At 55.8% G+C, this 22,891-nt stretch overlaps 2 gene segments (V, D, J or C); one reads left to right on the top strand and one right to left on the bottom strand.

Moving 5' to 3' along the window:
• Window positions 1–22,891, top strand: part of LOC140645783 (immunoglobulin gamma-1 heavy chain-like) — a 143,377-nt gene that overhangs the window by 99,167 nt on the left and 21,319 nt on the right.
• Window positions 4,206–22,178, bottom strand: LOC140645753 (Ig alpha-1 chain C region-like). The segment is given in 5 exon segments: window positions 4,206–4,647; window positions 6,170–6,484; window positions 7,255–7,578; window positions 9,155–9,445; window positions 21,974–22,178. Coding segments are annotated over 5 exon segments (1,521 nt in total).

Genomic DNA, 22,891 nt, shown 5'->3' on the forward strand with positions numbered 1-22,891 from the left:
AAAACGGGCTGATTTCAAGGGAAAATGGGGTTTTTTTCCAGCCGATGGAAACGGGCTGAGGTTCTTTTTATTCCTTGAATTTTCACAAAAAGCCACAAAATCCCCCCAGGCACCGCTCGGCCGTGGGGGGAAGGGCAGGGACAACCGAGGACCGGGGTCTTCACCCTTCTGCAGCAGTCACAGGACCTGGGAGAGACACCGAGACTTAATTAATCGACCTTAATTACTCAGCGACGAGTCGCTTGTGCGCACGGTTACCTTGAAGAGGGTGACGCCGGTGCTGTAGCAGAGGCTGAAGAGGAAGAGGATGACGAAGGTCACGGCCGTCCAGAGGTCGGTGGCGTCTTCCTCCACCTCGGGTTGCGTCTCCTCGCCCACCATCACCAGGAGGCAATCTGGGGGGGGGGAGGGGGAGCTTCAGTGGTGGGGGTGGGCGGTGGAGACCCCCTTGACGGCCCGGCTCCGAAAAGCACCCGTGCAAGCAAAGGGATCACGAGGAATTTTGGTGCATGTAGCAAAAAAACCCAGTTTTTACCCATTTTCCACCCATTTTCTACCCAATCCTTGGCCAAAACCTTCCCGCAAAGCAAAACGATGCAGGTTTTTGTCGTGCGTGCAGCAAAAAGCCCCGTTTCCACCCATTTTTCACCCAATCCTTCTCCAAAACCTTCTGTAAGCAAAAGGGCCAGGAGGATTTTTGGTGCGTGCAGCAAAACCCCCCCATTTTTACCAGTTTTTACCCATTTTCCACCCATTTTCTACCCAATCCTTGGCCAAAACCTTGCTGCAAAGCAAAATGATGCAGGTTTTTGTCGTGTGTGCAGCAAAAAGCCCCGTTTCCACCCATTTTTCACCCAATTCTTCTGCAAAAACCTTCTGCAAGCAAAGGGATCACGAGGATTTTTGGTGCGTGCAGCAAAAAACCCCCGTTTTTACCAGTTTTTACCCATTTTCCACCCATTTTCCACCCAATCCTTGGCCAAAACCTTGCTGCAAAGCAAGAGGGTGCAGGATTTTTTTGTCCGTGCAGCAAAAACCCCGTTTCCACCCATTTTTCACCCAATCCTTCTGCAAAAACCTTCTGCAAGCAAAGGGATCACGAGGATTTTTGGTGCGTGCAGCAAAAAACCCCAATTTTTACCCATTTTCCACCCATTTTCTACCCAGTCCTTGGCCAAAACCTTCCCGCAAAGCAAAATGATGCAGGTTTTTGTCGTGCGTGCAGCAAAAAGCCCCATTTCCACCCATTTTTCACCCAATTCTTCTGCAAAAACCTTCTGCAAGCAAAGGGATCACGAGGATTTTTGGTGCATGTAGCAAAAAACCCCAATTTTTACCCATTTTCCACCCATTTTCCACCCAATCCTTGGCCAAAACCTTGCTGCAAAGCAAGAGGGTGCAGGATTTTTTTGTCCATGCAGCAAAAAGCCCCGTTTCCACCCATTTTTCACCCAATTCTTCTGCAAAAACCTTCTGCAAGCAAAAGGATCACGAGGATTTTTGGTGCGTGCAGCAAAAAAACCCAATTTTTACCCATTTTCCACCCATTTTCTACCCAATCCTTGGCCAAAACCTTCCCGCAAAGCAAAATGATGCAGGACTTTTTCGTGCGTGCAGCAAAAAGCCCCGTTTCCACCCATTTTTCACCCAATCCTTCTCCAAAACCTTCTGTAAGCAAAAGGGCCAGGAGGATTTTTGGTGTGTGCAGCAAAACCCCCCCATTTTTACCAGTTTTTACCCATTTTCCACCCATTTTCCACCCAATCCTTGGCCAAAACCTTGCTGCAAAGCAAGAGGGTGCAGGTTTTTGTCGTGTGTGCAGCAAAAACCCCGTTTCCACCCATTTTTCACCCAATCCTTCTGCAAAAACCTTCTGCAAGCAAAGGGATCACGAGGATTTTTGGTGCGTGCAGCAAAAAAACCCCGTTTTTACCAGTTTTTACCCATTTTCCACCCATTTTCCACCCAATCCTTGGCCAAAACCTTGCTGCAAAGCAAGAGGGTGCAGGATTTTTTTGTCCGTGCAGCAAAAACCCCGTTTCCACCCATTTTTCACCCAATTCTTCTGCAAAAACCTTCTGCAAGCAAAGGGATCACGAGGATTTTTGGTGCGTGCAGCAAAAAACCCCAATTTTTACCCATTTTCCACCCATTTTCTACCCAGTCCTTGGCCAAAACCTTCCCGCAAAGCAAAATGATGCAGGTTTTTGTCGTGCGTGCAGCAAAAAGCCCCATTTCCACCCATTTTTCACCCAATTCTTCTGCAAAAACCTTCTGCAAGCAAAGGGATCATGAGGATTTTTGGTGCGTGCAGCAAAAAAAACCCATTTCCGCCCATTTTGGACCCAAATCTTGTTCAAAAACCTGCTGCAAACCAAGGGGCCACGAGGATTTTTGGTGAAAAACCCCATTTTCGCCCATTTTCTACCCAATCCTTGTCCGACAATCTGCTGCGAACAAAAAGGCCACGAGGATTTTTGGTGCACGCAGCCAAAAAACCCCGTTTCCACCCATTTTCTACCAAATCCTTGTCCAAAAATCTGCAGTGAACAAAGGGGCCATGAGGATTTTTGGTGAAAAACCCCATTTCCACCCATTTTCTACCTAATTCTTGTCCAAAAATCTGCAGTGAACAAAGGGACCATGAGGATTTTTGGTGAAAAACCCCATTTCCACCCATTTTCTACCAAATCCTTGTCCAAAAATCTCCTGCGAACAAAGGGACCATGAGGATTTTTGGTGAAAAACCCCATTTCCACCCATTTTCTATCTAATTCTTTCCAAAAACCTGCTGTGAAGAAACCAACCATGAGGATTTTTGGTGAAAAACCCCGTTTCCACCCATTTTCTACCTAATCCTTGTCCAAAAACCTGCAGTGAACAAAGGCACCATAAGGTTTTTTGGTGAAAAACCCCGTTTCCACCCATTTTCTACCTAATTCTTTCCAAAAACCTGCTGTGAAGAAACCGACCATGAGGATTTTTGTTGCGTGCAGCCAAAAAACCCCATTTCCACCCATTTTCTACCCAATCCTTCTCCAAAAATCTGCAGTGAACAAAGGGACCATGAGGATTTTTGGTGAAAAACCCCGTTTCCGCCCATTTTCTACCTAATTCTTGTCCAAAAATCTGCAGTGAACAAAGGGACCATAAGGATTTTTGGTGAAAAACCCCGTTTCCACCCATTTTCTACCTAATCCTTGTCCAAAAACCTGCTGTGAACAAAGGCACCATAATTTTTTTTGGTGAAAAACCCCTTTTCCACCCATTTTCTACCAAATCCTTCTCCAAAAATCTGCAGTGAACCAAGGCACCATGACGATTTTTGATGCACCAGCCAAAAAAAACCCCATTTCCACCCATTTTCTACCTAATCCTTGTCCAAAAACCTGCAGTGAACAAAGGGGCCATGAGGATTTTTGGTGAAAAACCCCGTTTCCACCCATTTTCTACCTAATCCTTGTCCAAAAATCTGCAGTGAACAAAGGCACCATAAAGATTTTTGGTGAAAAACCCCATTTCCACCCATTTTCTACCTAATTCTTGTCCAAAAATCTCCTGCGAACAAAGGGGCCACGAGGATTTTTGGTGCACGCAGCCAAAAAACCCCCGTTTCCACCCGTTTTCTTCCCCCAAACCTGCTGCGAAGCAAAGGGCCCACGGAGATGAGCCAAAAGTCCTTTTTCCCACCCATTTTTTACCCAACCTCCCCCTTCCAAACACCGCCAGAACCTTCTCTGAACCTCCTCGTCGGGCGAGTTGGGTTGATTATTCGGGTGAAAAAACCCCTTTTTTGAGGGAATTTCCCTCCGCTGGAGGCGGGGACGGACAAGGAGGGGGCGTGGTTTGCAAGATGTCGCCTATCCCAGGGGGTTGCCCAGCAGGAGAGCGGCTGGGTGGGTTCCCACCGCCACCAACCTTGATCTTCCCGGGTGAAGCCACCTTTGACCGTCACCCAACGGAGCGAGGAAGACTTCCCGACATCTCCCCACCATTTCGTTCGCCCCGACCCTAATTACGATTGGGGGGGGGGGGGGAGGGGTATTTCGAGGGGTGGGGGGAGGGGAAGCCCACCCCCGACGAAGACCACCCCAACCGAGACCGCCGCCGGCACGTCGCGTCACGATACGGGTTCGTTTTGGGGGGGGTTTTGTTGGGGTTTTTGTTTGCGGTTTGGTCGTGGGCGTTTTTTTTTGGGGTTTGGTTTTTATTCGGATGCGGAATTACAGCCCCGCGCGCCGGCCCCCGGCCCCCGGCAAGCTCAGTAGCAGGTGACGTCGGCGTCGGCGAGGACCACCGAGACGTTGACGGCGGTGGGTTTACCGATGGTCTTGTCCATGGTCTTCTGCACGAAGTTCATGGGGATGCCGTCGTGGCCAACCACGCAGGCGAAGGAATCGCCCCGTTGCCAGTCGGCTGCCGGCACGCTCAACTTGCTGTAGACCGTGTAGGTATCTCCATCTTCTTGAGGACCAAAGATGGAGAAGCTGTTGGCGGCCACGGGACGGTCCTGTTGGGTCCAGGTCACCAAGATGTCACGAGGACGGAAACCCAAAGCCAGACAGGTCAAGGTGGCCGTCTCCTGATGGGCCAACTCCTCAGCCGGTGGGGGGAAGACGTAGACGGAAGGTGCCTTCACGGAGGTGGCTGCGGGGTGGGCGCAAGAGAAGGTCAAGGGCAGTGGGAAGGACGGAGCTCGCCCGGTGGGCTGACTTCCTCCAGTAGGCTGGCCCTCCCAGTAAGCTAGACCTTTCCAGTAGGCTAGACCCTTCCAGTAGGCTAGACCTTTCCAGTAGGCTAGACCCTTCCAGTAGGCTAGACCTTTCCAGTAGGTTAGACCTTTCCAGTAGGTTAGACCTTTCCAGTAGACCAGACCCTTCCAGTAGACCCTCCCAGTTGACTCTCCCAGTAGCCCCACGCTCTCCAACTAGACCCTTCCAGTAGACCTTCCAGTAGACCCTCCCAGTTGACCTCTCCTGTGGACAAGACTCTTCCAGTAGACCCTCCCAGTTGACCTCTCCAGTGGACAAGACCTCTCCAGTAGACCCTCCCAGTTGACCTCTCCAGTGGACAAAGACCCTTCCAGTAGACCCTCCCAGTTGACCTCTCCAGTGGACAAGACCCTTCCAGTAGACCCTCCCAGTTGACTCTCCCAGTAGCCCCACGCTCTCCAACTAGACCTTTCCAGTAGACCTTCCAGTAGACCCTCCCAGTTGACCTCTCCAGTGGACAAGACCTCTCCAGTAGACCAGACCCTTCCAGTAGACCCTCCCAGTTGACTCTCCCAGTAGCCCCACGCTCTCCAACTAGACCTTTCCAGTAGACCTTCCAGTAGACCCTCCCAGTTGACCTCTCCAGTGGACAAGACCTCTCCAGTAGACCAGACCCTTCCAGTAGACCCTCCCAGTTGACCTCTCCAGTGGACAAGACCCTTCCAGTAGACCCTCCCAGTTGACTCTCCCAGTAGCCCCACGCTCTCCAACTAGACCTTTCCAGTAGACCTTCCAGTAGACCCTCCCAGTTGACCTCTCCAGTGGACAAGACCTCTCCAGTAGACCAGACCCTTCCAGTAGACCCTCCCAGTTGACCTCTCCAGTGGACAAGACCCTTCCAGTAGACCCTCCCAGTTGACTCTCCCAGTAGCCCCACGCTCTCCAACTAGACCTTTCCAGTAGACCTTCCAGTAGACCCTCCCAGTTGACCTCTCCAGTGGACAAGACCTCTCCAGTAGACCAGACCCTTCCAGTAGACCCTCCCAGTTGACCTCTCCAGTGGACAAGACCCTTCCAGTAGACCCTCCCAGTTGACTCTCCCAGTAGCCCCACGCTCTCCAACTAGACCTTTCCAGTAGACCTTCCAGTAGACCCTCCCAGTTGACCTCTCCAGTGGACAAGACCTCTCCAGTAGACCAGACCCTTCCAGTAGACCCTCCCAGTTGACTCTCCCAGTAGCCCCACGCTCTCCAACTAGACCCTTCCAGTAGACCTTCCGGTAGACTAGCCCAGCAGACTGGACTTTGCCAGCCAACTGCTTCGACTTGCCCAAAACCGCTCTTCCCTTGCCGTCTCCCGTTTCACCGAGCTTCTCGGTGGACACCACGGTGGCAGGAGGTCCCGGCACCTCCCACGCCGGGACTCGGAGGGCGGGAGAGAAAGGGATGGGCGCCTACCTACGTCTTTCTTAATGGACTTGGAGACGGACGAGACGAGGCTGGGGGCTTTGAGGGTGCAGGTGAACTTCTCCCCGGAGTTCCACTCGTCGGCGCAGATCTTCAGGGTGCTGGTGAGACGGTAGAGACCATTCTCCAGCTTCTCTGGTGTCCCCGAGGTCACATCCAAGGCTTTGCCTTTATCCCGCGTCCAGGAGAAGCTCACGTCCTTGTCGGACTGGAGGTTGGTGGCCACGCAGGTGACGCTGGCGTTCTGGCTGAGGTAGAGGTCCTCCAAGGACGGGGGGAGGATGGTGACCTCCACTGGTTTGGTATCTGGGTGGGGTGGGGTGGGGTGGGGTGGGGTGGGGTGGGGAAGCAGCGGCGTTGAGCTGGTAGAACTTGGGGCGGACGCCAAATTCAACAGGACACCCCTCCCCCCCCCCCCCCTTTGCGGGGGGGGCGGGCCAAAGCTTTGGTGTCCCCCAAAACGCTCGTCCGATTGGTAGGAGAAGCTGTCCACCCCCCCACCTCCCCGATCTTCTCGCCCTCCCACCAAAAAACGAGGAGAATTTGCGGCGAATTGGGCTGATTTCCGAGAAAATGTCTCCTGCCCCCATTTTTTCTACGGGGTTTTTTTTTCACCTCTTCCTCCTCAGTTTCTGTCCTCAAAATCTCCTGGTTTAGCCCCAAAAGCCACCTTCCCCTCCCCCGCCCCTTGGTCGCCCCCACCGTCCTGCTGTTGGACCTTCTTAGTCGGCGTCACGGGATCACGGGAGGGTTGAGGTGGCTCTCCAGCCATCCGTCCACCCGTCGCTCCGGTGGGTCCATCAACCCCTCCATCTCTGTGTCCTTCACCATCTGCCCATCATCCCTGCCTCCCTCCCATCTCTACCTTCTCCAAGCCCCACCAACCAACCATCATCACCGTCAACCAACCGTCCAACCACGTCCCAACCGACCAAGCAGACCATCTCTGCTCTTCACGGAGCCGACCAACCATCCAACCCTCTCAAACTTCCATCCATCCACCTCCAGGACCTCCAGGAGCTCCACCATCCAAGGACCTCCAGGAAACCATGAAACCACGAGTTCCTCAACCTCACCTGAGCAGAAGGTGCTGATGTTGAGGACGGTTGGTTCCTTCAGCAACGGGTGGGACACTTTGCAGGAGAACTCAGCTCCGGAGTCCCAGCTCTGCTGGCTGACTTTGACCTGGCTCATCAACGTGGCCTTGTTGTTGGAGCACTTGTCGCAGCTGTAGACCTCCTGGTTGAGGTCCACCACCTCATGGTTCATCAACCACTGCACCTGGGCGTCGCCGGCTCGGTTCCCCTCGATGAAGCACATCAGGAGGACCTTTCCTTCAGCGCGGTACATGTTTGGGTCGCTCAGGAGCTTCCCCACGGGAGGATCAGCGGGGCATACACCTAGGAGATGACCAAGGCATCACTCAAGGTTGGGAGGAAGGCTGGGAGCAAGGTCAACCCATCTAGGTGGCCACCAAGACATCACGTGAGGCTGGGAGCAAGATCAACCCATCTAGGTGGCCACCAAGACATCACGTGAGGGTGGGAGCAAGGTCAACCCATCTAGGTGGCCACCGAGACATCACACGAAGGTGGGAGGAACACCAAGCCATCTAGGTGGCCACCAAGAGAAGAGCAAGGCCAAGCCATCTAGGTGGCCACCAAGAGAAGAGCAAGGCCAACCCATCTAGGTGGCCACCAAGACGTCGTGCGAGGCTGGGAGCAAGGTCAACCCATCTAGGTGGCCACCAAGACATCACGTGAGGCTGGGAGCAAGGTCAACCCATCTAGGTGGCCACCAAGACATCACACGAGGGTGGGAGCAACACCAAGCCATCTAGGTGGCCACCGAGACATCACACGAGGGTGGGAGGAACACCAAGCCATCTAGGTGGCCACCAAGAGAAGAGCAAGGCCAAGCCATCTAGGTGGCCACCAAGACATCACGTGAGGCTGGGAGCAAGGTCAACCCATCTAGGTGGCCACCAAGACATCACGTGAGGCTGGGAGCAAGGTCAACCCATCTAGGTGGCCACCAAGACATCACGTGAGGCTGGGAGCAAGGTCAACCCATCTAGGTGGCCACCAAGACATCACATGAGGCTGGGAGCAAGGTCAACCCATCTAGGTGGCCACCAAGACATCACGTGAGGCTGGGAGCAAGATCAACCCATCTAGGTGGCCACCAAGACATCACACGAGTGTGGGAGCAACACCAAGCCATCTAGGTGGCCACCGAGACATCACACGAGGGTGGGAGGAACACCAAGCCATCTAGGTGGCCACCAAGAGAAGAGCAAGGCCAAGCCATCTAGGTGGCCACCAAGACATCACGTGAGGCTGGGAGCAAGGTCAACCCATCTAGGTGGCCACCAAGACATCACGTGAGGCTGGGAGCAAGGTCAACCCATCTAGGTGGCCACCAAGACATCACGTGAGGCTGGGAGCAAGGTCAACCCATCTAGGTGGCCACCAAGAGATCACATGAGGCTGGGTGCAACGCCAAGCCATCTAGGTGGCCACCAAGACATCACATGAAGGTGGGAGGAACACCAAGCCATCTAGGTGGCCACCAGGGCATCACACAAGGCTAGGAGCAACACCAACCCATCTAGGTGGCCACCAAGACATCATGCAACCCATCTAGGTGGCCACCAAGGCAGAGCAACGCCAACCCATCGAGGTGGCCACCAAGGCATCACACAAGCCTGGGAGCAACACCAACCCATCTAGGTGGCCACCAAGGCAGAGCAACGCCAACCCATCGAGGTGGCCACCAAGGAATCACACAAGGCTAGGAGCAACGCCAACCCATCAAGGTGGCCACCAAGACATCATGCAACCCATCTAGGTGGCCACCAAGACATCATGCAACCCATCTAGGTGGCCACCAAGGCAGAGCAACGCCAACCCATCGAGGTGGCCACCAAGCCATCACCGTACGAGGCTGGGGGTGACTTCCCGTGCCCTTTCTCACCTTCGATGGCGACGATGGTGGAGGTGGAGGTGCCGCTGTGGTCCACCTTGCACTGGAACTGGTTGCCCTCCAAACTGGTGGTGGGGACGGTGAACTGGGAGCTGAGGCTGTAGTAGCTGTCGCTGCCCTGGATGGCCGGGTAGGTGGCAACATCTCCCGCCACGTTGGAGACCCAGGTGACGGTGACGGGCTGGGGGAAGAAGTCGGTGACCCAGCAGCCCATGGTGGCGTTGACCCCGCAGTCGGCGGGGCAGGGTACCAAGGGGTAGACGTGAGGAGCGCTAGGCTGGACTGCGAAGAAGAAGACGAAGAAAAAAAAACCCAATTTTTTCGGGTTTTGGGGTGGGGTGGACTTTGGTGGCCACCTCCGACCCGTCCCCAAACCTGGGACCCCGAAGGTCGCGGGGACGAGGAAGCGGTCTCGCCGAAAGACGATGTGAAAGCGTCGGGGGCGCCGGTGGCCGCCCGAAGGGGAAGTTCACCCAGGCGAGAGAATTTCCTCCGCCACGGCTTTCTCACCCCAAAACCCAGGCCTAACCCCACCCCCGCCCCCCACCCCACCTCTGACGTCACCGCCCCGCGCACCCATATTCCGCGGGGACCCCCCCCCGTCCCCCACCCCGCCGCCCCCCTGTTTCGCCGCGCGCTGACGGCTCCGCCGGTGAGTGGCTCTGCAAAGCCGGGGGGGACTTAGGCTTGGTTTTAGTCCGCCCCACGCACACGCTGCTCTGGGGGGTCAGCTCGGCTTTGGGGCTTGAGGGGGGACAGAGGGGGTGGGGGAGATGTTTTGGGGTCCCGGGCCGTGCTGCTGGGGAGGGCACGGGGCCGCTGTTGCAACCAGCGGCAGCCTAAGGCTGAGCGCGGCTTAAGCCCGGCTTTGCTAGAAAAACTCGAGGCTGAGTGTCGCAGGCAAGGCTTAAAGCTGGGCTTTTCTAGACGGGCTGGAAGCCACGCGTGGCTTGCACAGCTCAAAGCTGGGCTTTCCTAGAGAAGATCGAGGCTGGGCTTGGTTTCTACAGCTCAAAGCTGGGCTTTTCTAGACGGGCTTGAAGCCACGCATGGCTTCACAGCTCAAAGCTGGGCTTTCCTAGAGAAGATCGAGGCTGGGCTTGGCTTGCAAAGCTCAAAGCTGGGCTTTTCTAGAGAAGATCAAGGCTGAGCTTGGTTTCTACAACTCAAAGCTGGGCTTTCCTAGAGGACCTTAAAGCTGAGCTTGGCTTGCACAGCTTGAGGGCTTTCCTAGAGAAGATCGAGGCTGGGCTTGGTTTCTACAACTCAAAACTGGGCTTTCCTAGACGGGCTTGAAGCCGTGCATGGCTTCACAGCTCAAAGCTGGGCTTTCCTAGAGAACCTTAAAGCTGAGCTTGGCTTGCACAGCTCGAGGGCTTTCCTAGAGAAGGTTAAGTCAGAGCTTGGTTTCTACAACTCAAAGCTGGGCTTTCCTAGACAGGTTTGAAGCCACGCATGGCTTCACAGCTCAAAGCTGGGCTTTTCTAGAGGACCTTAAAGCTGAGCTTGGCTTGCACAGCTCGAGGGCTTTCCTAGAGAAGATCGAGGCTGGGCTTGGTTTCTACAGCTCGAGGGCTTTCCTAGAGAAGGTTAAGTCAGAGCTTGGTTTCTACAACTCAAAGCTGGGCTTTCCTAGACAGGTTTGAAGCCACGCATGGCTTCACAGTTCAAAGCTGGGCTTTCCTAGAGAAGATCGAGGCTGGGCTTGGCTTGCACAGCTCAAAGCTGGGCTTTTCTAGAGAAGATCGAGGCTGGGCTTGGTTTCTACAACTCAAAGCTGGGCTTTCCTAGAAGACCTTAAAGCTGAGCTTGGCTTGCACAGCTCGAGGGCTTTCCTAGAGAAGATCGAGGCTGGGCTTGGTTTCTACAACTCAAAGCTGGGCTTTCCTAGACCGGCTTGAGGTTGAGCACCACGTGCAGGGCTGAAGCTGAGCTTTCCCAGAACAATTTGAAGCCGGGATTCCCCGGAGAAGCTGAAAGCCGAGATTTTCCTGGAAGAGCTTAAAGCTCAGAACAGCGTGAAAAGCTCAAAGCTGAGCTTTTCCTAGACCAGCTCAACACCGAGCACGGCTACCACAGCGCTAAGCTGGGCTTTGCTGGCTGATATCAAAGCTGAGCGTGGCTAGCACGGCTCTGAGCTGGGCTTTGCTGGCTAATATCAAAGCTGAGCGTGGGTAGCATGGCTCTGAGCTGGGCTTTGCTGGCTAATATCAAAGCTGAGCGTGGCTAGCACGGCTCTGAGCTGGGCTTTGCTGGCTAATATCAAAGCTGAGCGTGGCTAGCATGGCTCTAAGCTGGGCTTTGCTGGCTAATATCAAAGCTGAGTGTGGCTAGCATGGCTCTAAGCTGGGCTTTGCTGGCTAATATCAAAGCTGAGCATGGCTATCACGGCTCTAGGCTGGGTTTTGCTGGCTAATATCAACGCTGAGCGTGGCTAGCACAGCTCAGAGCTGAGCTTTGCTGGCTAATATCAAAGCTGAGCGTGGCTAGCATGGCTCTGAGCTGGGCTTTGCTGGCTAATATCAAAGCTGAGCGTGGCTAGCACAGCTCTGAGCCGGGCTTTGCTGGCTAATATCAAAGCTGAGCGTGGCTATCACGGCTCTGAGCTGGGCTTTGCTGGCTAATATCAAAGCTCAGTGTGGCTAGCATGGCTCTGAGCTGGGCTTTCCTGGCTAATATCAAAGCTGAGCATGGCTAGCACGGCTCTAGGCTGGGTTTTGCTGGCTAATATCAACGCTGAGCGTGGCTAGCACAGCTCAGAGCTGAGCTTTGCTGCCTAATATCAAAGCTGAGCGTGGCTAGCACGGCTCTGAGCTGGGCTTTGCTGGCTAATATCAAAGCTGAGCGTGGCTAGCACGGCTCTGAGCTGAGCTTTGCTGGCTAATATCAAAGCTGAGCGTGGCTAGCACGGCTCTGAGCTGGGCTTTGCTGGCTAATATCAAAGCTGAGCTTGGCTAGCACGGTTCAGAGCTGGGCTTTGCTGGCTAATATCAAAGCTGAGCGTGGCTAGCATGGCTCTAGGCTGGTCTTTGCTGGCTAATATCAAAGCTGAGCGTGGCTAGCACGGCTCTGAGCTGGGCTTTGCTGGCTGATATCAAAGCTGAACGTGGCTAGCACGGCTCTGAGCTGGGCTTTGCTGGCTAATATCAAAGCTGAGCTTGGCTAGCACGGCTCAGAGCTGGGCTTTGCTGGCTAATATCAAAGCTGATTGTGGCTAGCACGGCTCTGAGGGGTCTTTGCTGGCTAATATCAAAGCTGAGCGTGGCTAGCACAGCTCTGAGCTGGTCTTTGCTGGCTAATATCAAAGCTGAGTGTGGCTAGCACGGCTCTGAGCTGGGCTTTGCTGGCTAATATCAAAGCTGAGCGTGGCTAGCACGGCTCTGAGCTGAGCTTTGCTGGCTAATATCAAAGCTGAGCGTGGCTAGCACGGCTCTGAGCTGGGCTTTGCTGGCTAATATCAAAGCTGAGCTTGGCTAGCACGGTTCAGAGCTGGGCTTTGCTGGCTAATATCAAAGCTGAGTGTGGCTAGCATGGCTCTAGGCTGGTCTTTGCTGGCTAATATCAAAGCTGAGCGTGGCTAGCACGGCTCTGAGCTGGGCTTTGCTGGCTGATATCAAAGCTGAACGTGGCTAGCACGGCTCTGAGCTGGGCTTTGCTGGCTAATATCAAAGCTGAGCTTGGCTAGCACGGCTCAGAGCTGGGCTTTGCTGGCTAATATCAAAGCTGATTGTGGCTAGCACGGCTCTGAGGGGTCTTTGCTGGCTAATATCAAAGCTGAGCGTGGCTAGCACAGCTCTGAGCTGGTCTTTGCTGGCTAATATCAAAGCTGAGTGTGGCTAGCACGGCTCTGAGCTGGGCTTTGCTGGCTAATATCAAAGCTGAGCGTGGCTAGCACAGCTCTGAGCTGGGCTTTGCTGCCTAATATCAAAGGTGAGAGTGGCTAGCCCAGCTCAGAGCTGGGCTTTGCTGGCTAATATCAAAGCTGAGCGTGGCTAGCACGGCTCTGAGCTGGGCTTTGCTGGCTAATATCAAAGCTGAGCGTGGCTAGCACATTTCTAGGCTGGGCTTTGCTGGCTAATATCAAAGCTGAGCGTGGCTAGCATGGCTCTAGGCTGGGCTTTGCTGGCTAATATCAAAGCTGAGCGTGGCTAGCACAGCTCTGAGCTGGGCTTTGCTGCCTAATATCAAAGCTGAGCGTGGCTAGCACGGTTCAGAGCTGGGCTTTGCTGGCTAATATCAAAGCTGAGCGTGGCTAGCACGGCTCTGAGGGGTCTTTGCTGGCTAATATCAAAGCTGAGCGTGGCTAGCACGGCTCTGAGCTGGGCTTTGCTGGCTAATATCAAAGCTGAGCGTGGCTAGCACGGCTCTGAGCTGGGCTTTGCTGGCTAATATCAAAGCTGAGCTTGGCTAGCACGGTTCAGAGCTGGGCTTTGCTGGCTAATATCAAAGCTGAGCGTGGCTAGCATGGCTCTAGGCTGGGCTTTGCTGGCTAATATCAAAGCTGAGCGTGGCTAGCACGGCTCTGAGCTGGGCTTTGCTGGCTGATATCAAAGCTGAACGTGGCTAGCACGCCTCTGAGCTGGGCTTTGCTGGCTAATATCAAAGCTGAGCTTGGCTAGCACGGCTCAGAGCTGGGCTTTGCTGGCTAATATCAAAGCTGAGTGTGGCTAGCACGGCTCTGAGCTGGGCTTTGCTGGCTAATATCAAAGCTGAGCGTGGCTAGCACAGCTCTGAGCTGGGCTTTGCTGCCTAATATCAAAGGTGAGAGTGGCTAGCCCAGCTCAGAGCTGGGCTTTGCTGGCTAATATCAAAGTTGAGCGTGGCTAGCACGGCTCTGAGCTGGGCTTTGCTGGCTAATATCAAAGCTGAGCGTGGCTAGCACATTTCTAGGCTGGGCTTTGCTGGCTAATATCAAAGCTGAGCGTGGCTAGCATGGCTCTAGGCTGGGCTTTGCTGGCTAATATCAAAGCTGAGCGTGGCTAGCACAGCTCTGAGCTGGGCTTTGCTGGCTAATATCAAAGCTGAGCGTGGCTAGCACGGTTCAGAGCTGGGCTTTGCTGGCTAATATCAAAGCTGAGCATGGCTAGCACGGCTCTGAGGGGTCTTTGCTGGCTAATATCAAAGCTGAGCGTGGCTAGCACGGCTCTGAGCTGGGCTTTGCTGGCTAATATCAAAGCTGAGCGTGGCTAGCACGGCTCTGAGCTGGGCTTTGCTGGCTAATATCAAAGCTGAGCGTGGCTAGCACATTTCTAGGCTGGGCTTTGCTGGCTAATATCAAAGCTGAAACTGGCTAGCACAGTTCTAGGCTGGGCTTTGCTGGCTAATATCAAAGCTGAGCGTGGCTATCACGGCTCTGAGCTGAGCTTTGCTGGCTAATATCAAAGCTGAGAGTGGCTAGCTCAGCTCAGAGCTGGGCTTTGCTGGCTAATATCAAAGCTGAGCGTGGCCAGCACGGCTCTGAGCTGAGCTTTGCTGGCTAATATCAAAGCTGAAACTGGCTAGCACAGTTCTAGGCTGGGCTTTGCTGGCTAATATCAAAGCTGAGCGTGGCTAGCACGGCTCTAGGCTGGGCTTTGCTGGCTAATATCAAAGCTGAGCGTGGCTAGCACGGCTCTGAGCTGGGCTTTGCTGGCTAATATCAAATCTGAGCGTGGCTAGCACGGCTCTGAGCTGGGCTTTGCTGGCTAATATCAAAGCTGAGCGTGGCTAGCACATTTCTAGGCTGGGCTTTGCTGGCTAATATCAAAGCTGAAACTGGCTAGCACAGTTCTAGGCTGGGCTTTGCTGGCTAATATCAAAGCTGAGCGTGGCTAGCACGGCTCTGAGCTGGGCTTTGCTGGCTAATATCAAAGCTGAGCGTGGCTAGCACGGCTCTGAGCTGGGCTTTGCTGGCTAATAGCAAAGCTGAGCATGGCTAGCACGGCTCTGAGCTGGGCTTTGCTGGCTAATATCAAAGCTGAGCGTGGCTAGCACGGCTCTGAGCTGGGCTTTGCTGGCTAATAGCAAAGCTGAGCGTGGCTAGCACGGCTCTGAGCTGGGCTTTGCTGGCTAATATCAAAGCTGAGCGTGGCTAGCACGGCTCTGAGCTGGGCTTTGCTGGCTAATATCAAAGCTGAGCGTGGCTAGCACGGCTCTGAGCTGGGCTTTGCTGCCTAATATCAAAGGTGAGAGTGGCTAGCACGGCTCTGAGCTGGGCTTTGCTGGCTAATATCAAAGCTGAGCGTGGGTAGCACGGCTCTGAGCTGGGCTTTGCTGGCTAATATCAAAGCTGAGCGTGGCTAGCACGGCTCTGAGCTGGGCTTTGCTGGCTAATATCAAAGCTGAGCGTGGCTAGCACGGCTCTGAGCTGGGCTTTGCTGGCTAATAGCAAAGCTGAGCGTGGCTAGCACGGCTCTGAGCTGGGCTTTGCTGGCTAATAGCAAAGCTGAGCGTGGCTAGCACGGCTCTGAGCTGAGCTTTGCTGGCTAATATCAAAGCTGAGCGTGGCTAGCACGGCTCTGAGCTGGGCTTTGCTGGCTAATATCTAAGCTGAGCTTGGCTAGCACAGCTCTGAGCTGGGCTGCTGGCTAATATCAAAGCTGAGCTTGGCTAGCATGGCTCTGAGCTGGGCTTTGCTGGCTAATATCAAAGCTGAGCGTGGCTAGCATGGCTCTAGGCTGGGCTTTGCTGGCTAATATCAAAGCTGAGCGTGGCCAGCACAGCTCTGAGCTGGGCTTTCCTGGCTAATATCAAAGCTGAGCGTGGCTAGCACGGCTCTGAGCTGGGCTTTGCTGGCTAATATCAAAGCTGAGCGTGGCTAGCACGGCTCTGATCTGAGCTTTGCTGGCTAATATCAAAGCTGAGCGTGGCTAGCACGGCTCTGAGCTGGGCTTTGCTGGCTAATATCAAAGCTGAGCATGGCTAGCACGGCTCTGAGCTGAGCTTTGCTGGCTAATATCAAAGCTGAGCGTGGCTAGCACGGCTCTGAGCTGGGCTTTGCTGGCTAATATCAAAGCTGAGCTTGGCTAGCACGGCTCTGAGCTGGGCTTTGCTGGCTAATATCAAAGCTGAGCGTGGCTAGCATGGCTCTAGGCTGGGCTTTGCTGGCTAATATCAAAGCTGAGCGTGGCTAGCACAGCTCTGAGCTGGGCTTTGCTGGCTAATATCAAAGCTGAGCGTGGCTAGCACGGCTCTGAGCTGGGCTTTGCTGGCTGATATCAAAGCTGAGCGTGGCTAGCACGGCTCTGAGCTGGGCTTTGCTGGCTAATATCACATCTGAGGTTGGCTAGCACGGCTCAGAGCTGGGCTTTGCTGGCTCATATCAAAGCTGATTGTGGCTAGCACGGCTCTGAGGGGTCTTTGCTGGCTAATATCAAAGCTGAGCGTGGCTAGCACGGCTCTGAGCTGGGCTTTGCTGCCTAATATCAAAGCTGAGCGTGGCCAGCACGGCTCTGAGCTGGGCTTTGCTGGCTAATATCAAAGCTGAGCGTGGCTAGCACGGCTCTGAGCTGGGCTTTGCTGGCTAATATCAAAGCTGAGCGTGGCTAGCACGGCTCTGAGCTGGGCTTTGCTGGCTAATAGCAAAGCTGAGCGTGGCTAGCACGGCTCAGAGCTGGGCTTTGCTGGCTAATATCAAAGCTGAGCGTGGCTAGCACGGCTCTGAGCTGGGCTTTGCTGGCTAATATCAAAGCTGAGCGTGGCTAGCACGGCTCTAGGCTGGGCTTTGCTGGCTAATATCAAATCTGAGCATGGCTAGCACGGCTCTGAGCTGGGCTTTGCTGGCTAATATCAAAGCTGAGCGTGGCTAGCACAGTTCTAGGCTGGGCTTTGCTGGCTAATATCAAAGCTGAGCGTGGCTAGCATGGCTCTAGGCTGGGCTTTGCTGGCTAATATCAAAGCTGAGCGTGGCTAGCACGGCTCTAGGCTGGGCTTTGCTGGCTAATATCAAATCTGAGCATGGCTAGCACGGCTCTGAGCTGGGCTTTGCTGGCTAATATCAAAGCTGAGCGTGGCTAGCACAGTTCTAGGCTGGGCTTTGCTGGCTAATATCAAAGCTGAGCGTGGCTAGCACGGCTCTAGGCTGGGCTTTGCTGGCTAATATCAAAGCTGAGCATGGCTAGCACGGCTCTGAGCTGGGCTTTGCTGGCTAATATCAAAGCTGAGCGTGGCTAGCATGGCTCTAGGCTGGGCTTTGCTGGCTAATATCAAAGCTGAGCGTGGCTAGCACGGCTCTAGGCTGGGCTTTGCTGGCTAATATCAAATCTGAGCATGGCTAGCACGGCTCTGAGCTGGGCTTTGCTGGCTAATATCAAAGCTGAGCGTGGCTAGCACAGTTCTAGGCTGGGCTTTGCTGGCTAATATCAAAGCTGAGCGTGGCTAGCACGGCTCTAGGCTGGGCTTTGCTGGCTAATATCAAATCTGAGCATGGCTAGCACGGCTCTGAGCTGGGCTTTGCTGGCTGATATCAAAGCTGAGCGTGGCTAGCACGGCTCTAGGCTGGGCTTTGCTGCCTAATATTAAAGCTGAGCATGGCTAGCACGGCTCTGAGCTGAGCTTTGCTGGCTAATATCAAAGCTGATTGTGGCTAGCACGGCTCTGAGCTGGGCTTTGCTGGCTAATATCAAAGCTGAGCGTGGCTAGCACGGCTCTGAGCTGAGCTTTGCTGGCTAATATCAAAGCTGAGCGTGGCTAGCACGGCTCTGAGCTGGGCTTTGCTGGCTAATATCAAAGCTGAGCGTGGCTAGCACGGCTCTGAGCTGGGCTTTGCTGGCTAATATCAAAGCTGAGCGTGGCTAGCATGGCTCTAGGCTGGGCTTTGCTGGCTAATATCAAAGCTGAGCGTGGCTAGCACGGCTCTGAGCTGGGCTTTGCTGGCTAATATCAAAGCTGAGCGTGGCTAGCACGGCTCTGAGCTGGGCTTTGCTGGCTGATATCAAAGCTGAGCGTGGCTAGCATGGTCTGAGCTGGGCTTTGCTGGCTAATATCAAATCTGAGGTTGGCTAGCACGGCTCTGAGCTGGGCTTTGCTGGCTCATATCAAAGCTGATTGTGGCTAGCACGGCTCTGAGGGGTCTTTGCTGGCTAATATCAAAGCTGAGCGTGGCTAGCACGGCTCTGAGATGAGCTTTGCTGGCTAATATCAAAGCTGAGCGTGGCTAGCACGGCTCTGAGCTGGGCTTTGCTGGCTAATATCAAAGCTGAGCTTGGCTAGCACGGCTCTGAGCTGGGCTTTGCTGGCTAATATCAAAGCTGAGCGTGGCTAGCATGGCTCTAGGCTGGGCTTTGCTGGCTAATATCAAAGCTGAGCGTGGCTAGCACAGCTCTGAGCTGGGCTTTGCTGGCTAATATCAAAGCTGAGCGTGGCTAGCACGGCTCTGAGCTGGGCTTTGCTGGCTGATATCAAAGCTGAGCGTGGCTAGCATGGCTCTGAGCTGGGCTTTGCTGGCTAATATCAAATCTGAGGTTGGCTAGCACGGCTCAGAGCTGGGCTTTGCTGGCTCATATCAAAGCTGATTGTGGCTAGCACGGCTCTGAGGGGTCTTTGCTGGCTAATATCAAAGCTGAGCGTGGCTAGCACGGCTCTGAGCTGGGCTTTGCTGGCTAATATCAAAGCTGAGCGTGGCTAGCACGGCTCTGAGCTGGGCTTTGCTGGCTGATATCAAAGCTGAGCGTGGCCAGCACGGCTCTGAGCTGGGCTTTGCTGGCTAATATCAAAGCTGATTGTGGCTAGCACGGCTCTGAGCTGGGCTTTGCTGGCTAATATCAAAGCTGAGCGTGGCTAGCACGGCTCTGAGCTGGGCTTTGCTGGCTAATATCAAAGCTGAGCGTGGCTAGCACGGCTCTGAGCTGAGCTTTGCTGGCTAATAGCAAAGCTGAGCGTGGCTAGCACGGCTCTGAGCTGAGCTTTGCTGGCTAATATCAAAGCTGAGCGTGGCTAGCACGGCTCTGAGCTGGGCTTTGCTGGCTAATATCTAAGCTGAGCGTGGCTAGCACAGCTCTGAGCTGGGCTGCTGGCTAATATCAAAGCTGAGCTTGGCTAGCATGGCTCTGAGCTGGGCTTTGCTGGCTAATATCAAAGCTGAGCGTGGCTAGCATGGCTCTAGGCTGGGCTTTGCTGGCTAATATCAAAGCTGAGCGTGGCTAGCACAGCTCTGAGCTGGGCTGCTGGCTAATATCAAAGCTGAGCTTGGCTAGCATGGCTCTGAGCTGGGCTTTGCTGGCTAATATCAAAGCTGAGCGTGGCTAGCATGGCTCTAGGCTGGGCTTTGCTGGCTAATATCAAAGCTGAGCGTGGCTAGCACGGCTCTGAGCTGGGCTTTGCTGGCTAATATCAAAGCTGAGAGTGGCTAGCCCAGCTCAGAGCTGGGCTTTGCTGGCTAATATCAAAGCTGAGCGTGGCTAGCACGGCTCTGAGCTGGGCTTTGCTGGCTAATATCAAAGCTGAGCGTGGCTAGCACGGCTCTGAGCTGGGCTTTGCTGGCTAATATCAAAGCTGAGAGTGGCTAGCCCAGCTCAGAGCTGGGCTTTGCTGGCTAATATCAAAGCTGAGCGTGGCTAGCACGGCTCTGAGCTGGGCTTTGCTGGCTAATATCAAAGCTGAGCGTGGCTAGCACAGCTCTGAGCTGGGCTTTGCTGGCTAATATCAAAGCTGAGCGTGGCTAGCACGGCTCTGAGCTGGGCTTTGCTGGCTAATATCAAAGCTGAGCGTGGCTAGCACAGCTCTGAGCTGGGCTTTGCTGGCTAATATCAAAGCTGAGCGTGGCTAGCACGGCTCTGAGCTATCCCCCTGATCCCGATCCCAATCCCCCTGATCCCCATCCCAATCCCCCAATCCCCATCCCAATCCCCCTGATCCCGATCCCAATCCGCCTAATCCCGATCCCAAACCCCCCAATTCTGGTCCCAATCCCCCTAATCCTGATCCCAATCCCCCCAATCCCGAACCCAACGAGCTCTTTCGCTCCCCAGATTCCTTCGATCCCCCTAATCCCGATCCCAATCCCCCTAATCCCGATCTCAATCCCCCTAATCCCCATCCCAGTCCCCCTAATCCTGATCCCAATCCCCCTAATCCCGATCCCAATCCCCTTAATCCTGATCCCAATCCCCTAATCCCCATCCCAATCCCCCTAATCCCGGTCCCAATCCCCCTGATCACGGTCCCAATCCCCAGTCACAATCCCAGCGGGGTCTTTTGATCCCCAGATCCCTGCGATCCCCCCTGATCCGGGCCGGGATCCCCCTGATCCCAATCCCCCCAGTCCCGATCCCAGCGGGGTCTTTTGCTCCCTGGATCCCCCCTGATCCTGGTTGGGATCCCCGATCCCAACGACCCCGATCCCAATCCCAATCACCCCCATCCCAACGGGGTCTTTTGCTCCTTGGATCCCTGCGGTCCCCCGATCCCGATCCCAGTCTCCCTGATCCCGCCTGGGATCCCAATCCCAATCCCCTCCCATCCCGGCTGGGATCCCCCTGATCCCTACAACCCTGATCCTGATCCCGACCCGATCCCAATCCCCTCCCATCCCGGCTGGGATCCCCCCGATCCCGTCCCCTGTCCCCCCATCCCGGTCAGGATCCCCTGATCCCTACGACCCTGATCCCGACCCGATCCCGGCTGGGATCCTCCAATCCCGATCCCGATCCTGACCCCGACCCCGATCCCAGCTGGGATCCCCCGATCCCAATCCCCCGCCCGTCCCGGTCAGGATCACCTCGATCCCAATGACCCCGGTCCCGATCTCGATCTCCCCCCATCCCTCTCGGGATCCCCCTGATCCCAATGACCCCGACCCTGATGACCCTGATCCCGACCCGATCCCGACTGGGATCCCCCAATCCCGACCACGATCCCAACCTGATCCCTGTCCTGGCTGGGATCCTGACCCGATCTCGATCCTGATCCTGATCACGATCCCGGCTGGGATCCCCTGATCCCGATCCTGATCCCAACCCCCCCATCCCAGTCTGGATCCCCCCAACCCCAATGTCCCCGATCCCGACCCCGACCCCGATCCTGACTGGGATCCCCCAGTCCCGACCCTGATCCTGACCTGATCCTGATCCGGGCTGGGATCACCCCGACCCTCCCCCCCCCCATCCCGATCAGGATCCCCCCAATCCCAACAACCCCGATCCCGACCCGATCCCGGCTGGGATCCCCACGATCCCCCATCCCGGTCAGGATCCCCCGACCCCAACGACCCCAATCCTGATCCTGACCCGATCCCACCTGGGATCCCTCAATCCTGATCCCGATCCCCCCTGTCCCGGTTGGGATCCCCCTGATCCCAACGACCCCGATCCCGACCCAATCCCAATCCCGACTGGGATCCCCCAATACCGATCCCCCCATCCTGGTCAGGATCCCCTGACCCCTATGACCCTGATCCCAACCCGATCCCGACTGGGATCCTCCCCATCCCCCCATCCTGGTCTGGATCCCCCGACCCCAACGACCCCGATCCCGATCCCGACCCGATCCCGATCCCAGCTGGGATCCCCAATCCCGACCCCCCATCTCGACTGGGATCCCTGATCCCGATCCTGACCCGATCCCGCCTGGGATCCCCCGATCCCCATCCTGGTCAGGATCCCCCGACCCAAATGACCCCGATCCCGACCCGATCCCGATCCCGGCTGGGATCCCCCAATCCCGATCCTGATCCCAATCCCCCCATCCTGCTCAGGGTCCCCCTGATCCCAACGACCCCGATCCCGACCCGATCCCAATCCTGGCTGGGATCCCCCAATCCCGACCCCGATCCCGACCTGATCCCGGCTGCAATCCCCCCGATCCCAACGACCCCAATCCCGACCCAATCCTGACCTGATCCCGGCTGGGATCCCTCAAACCTGATCCCGATCCCGCCCATCTCGGTCTGGATCCCCCCGACCCCAATGACCCTGATCCCGATCCCGACCCGATCCCAGCTGGGATCCCCCGACCCCATCCTGGTCAGGATCCCCCTGATCCCAACGACCTTGATCCCGATCCTGACCCGATCCCGCCTGGAATCCCCCCGACCCCCCATCCCGGTCTGGATCCCCTGATCCCAAGGACCCCGATCCCGACCCGATCCCGCCTGGGATCCCCCGATCCCCCTCCCCCATCCCGCCTGGGATCCCCCGATCCCACCCCCTCCATCCCGGCTGGGATCCCCAGATCCTGATCCCGACCCGATCCCGCCTGGGATCCCCCGACCCCATCCCGGTCTGGATCCCCCGACCCCAAGGACCCCGATCCCGATCCCGACCTGATCCCGCCTGGGATCCCCCGATCCCCCCCTCCCCCATCCCGCCTGGGATCCCCCGATCCCCCCCTCCCCCATCCCGCCTGGGATCCCCCTGATCCCCCCCCCCATCCCGCCTGGGATCCCCGGATCCCCATCCCGACCCGATCCCACCTGGGATCCCCCGCCCCGCTGACCCCGCCCCCGGCCGGGATCCCCCCCCCGGGCCGGCCCCGCCCCGCGTCCCCATTGGCTCCCACCTGGCTCCGCCCCCGCACGCCGCCGGCCGCCACCTGCAGAGGGGAGAAATGCGAATGGGGGCGGGGCCGGGCTGCGGGGATCGATCCGGGGGGATTGATCCCGTCGGGGATCGATTGATCCCGTCGGGGATCGATCCCATGGGTTATTGATCCCATCGGGGATCGATCCCATCAGTGATCGATCCCATTGGGTATTGATTGATCCCATGGGTGATTGATCCCATTGGGGATTGATCCCATCGGGCACTGATCCCA

The sequence above is a fragment of the Ciconia boyciana genome, unplaced genomic scaffold, assembly GCF_034638445.1.
Source record: "Ciconia boyciana unplaced genomic scaffold, ASM3463844v1 HiC_scaffold_38, whole genome shotgun sequence".
NCBI lineage: Eukaryota > Metazoa > Chordata > Aves > Ciconiiformes > Ciconiidae > Ciconia > Ciconia boyciana.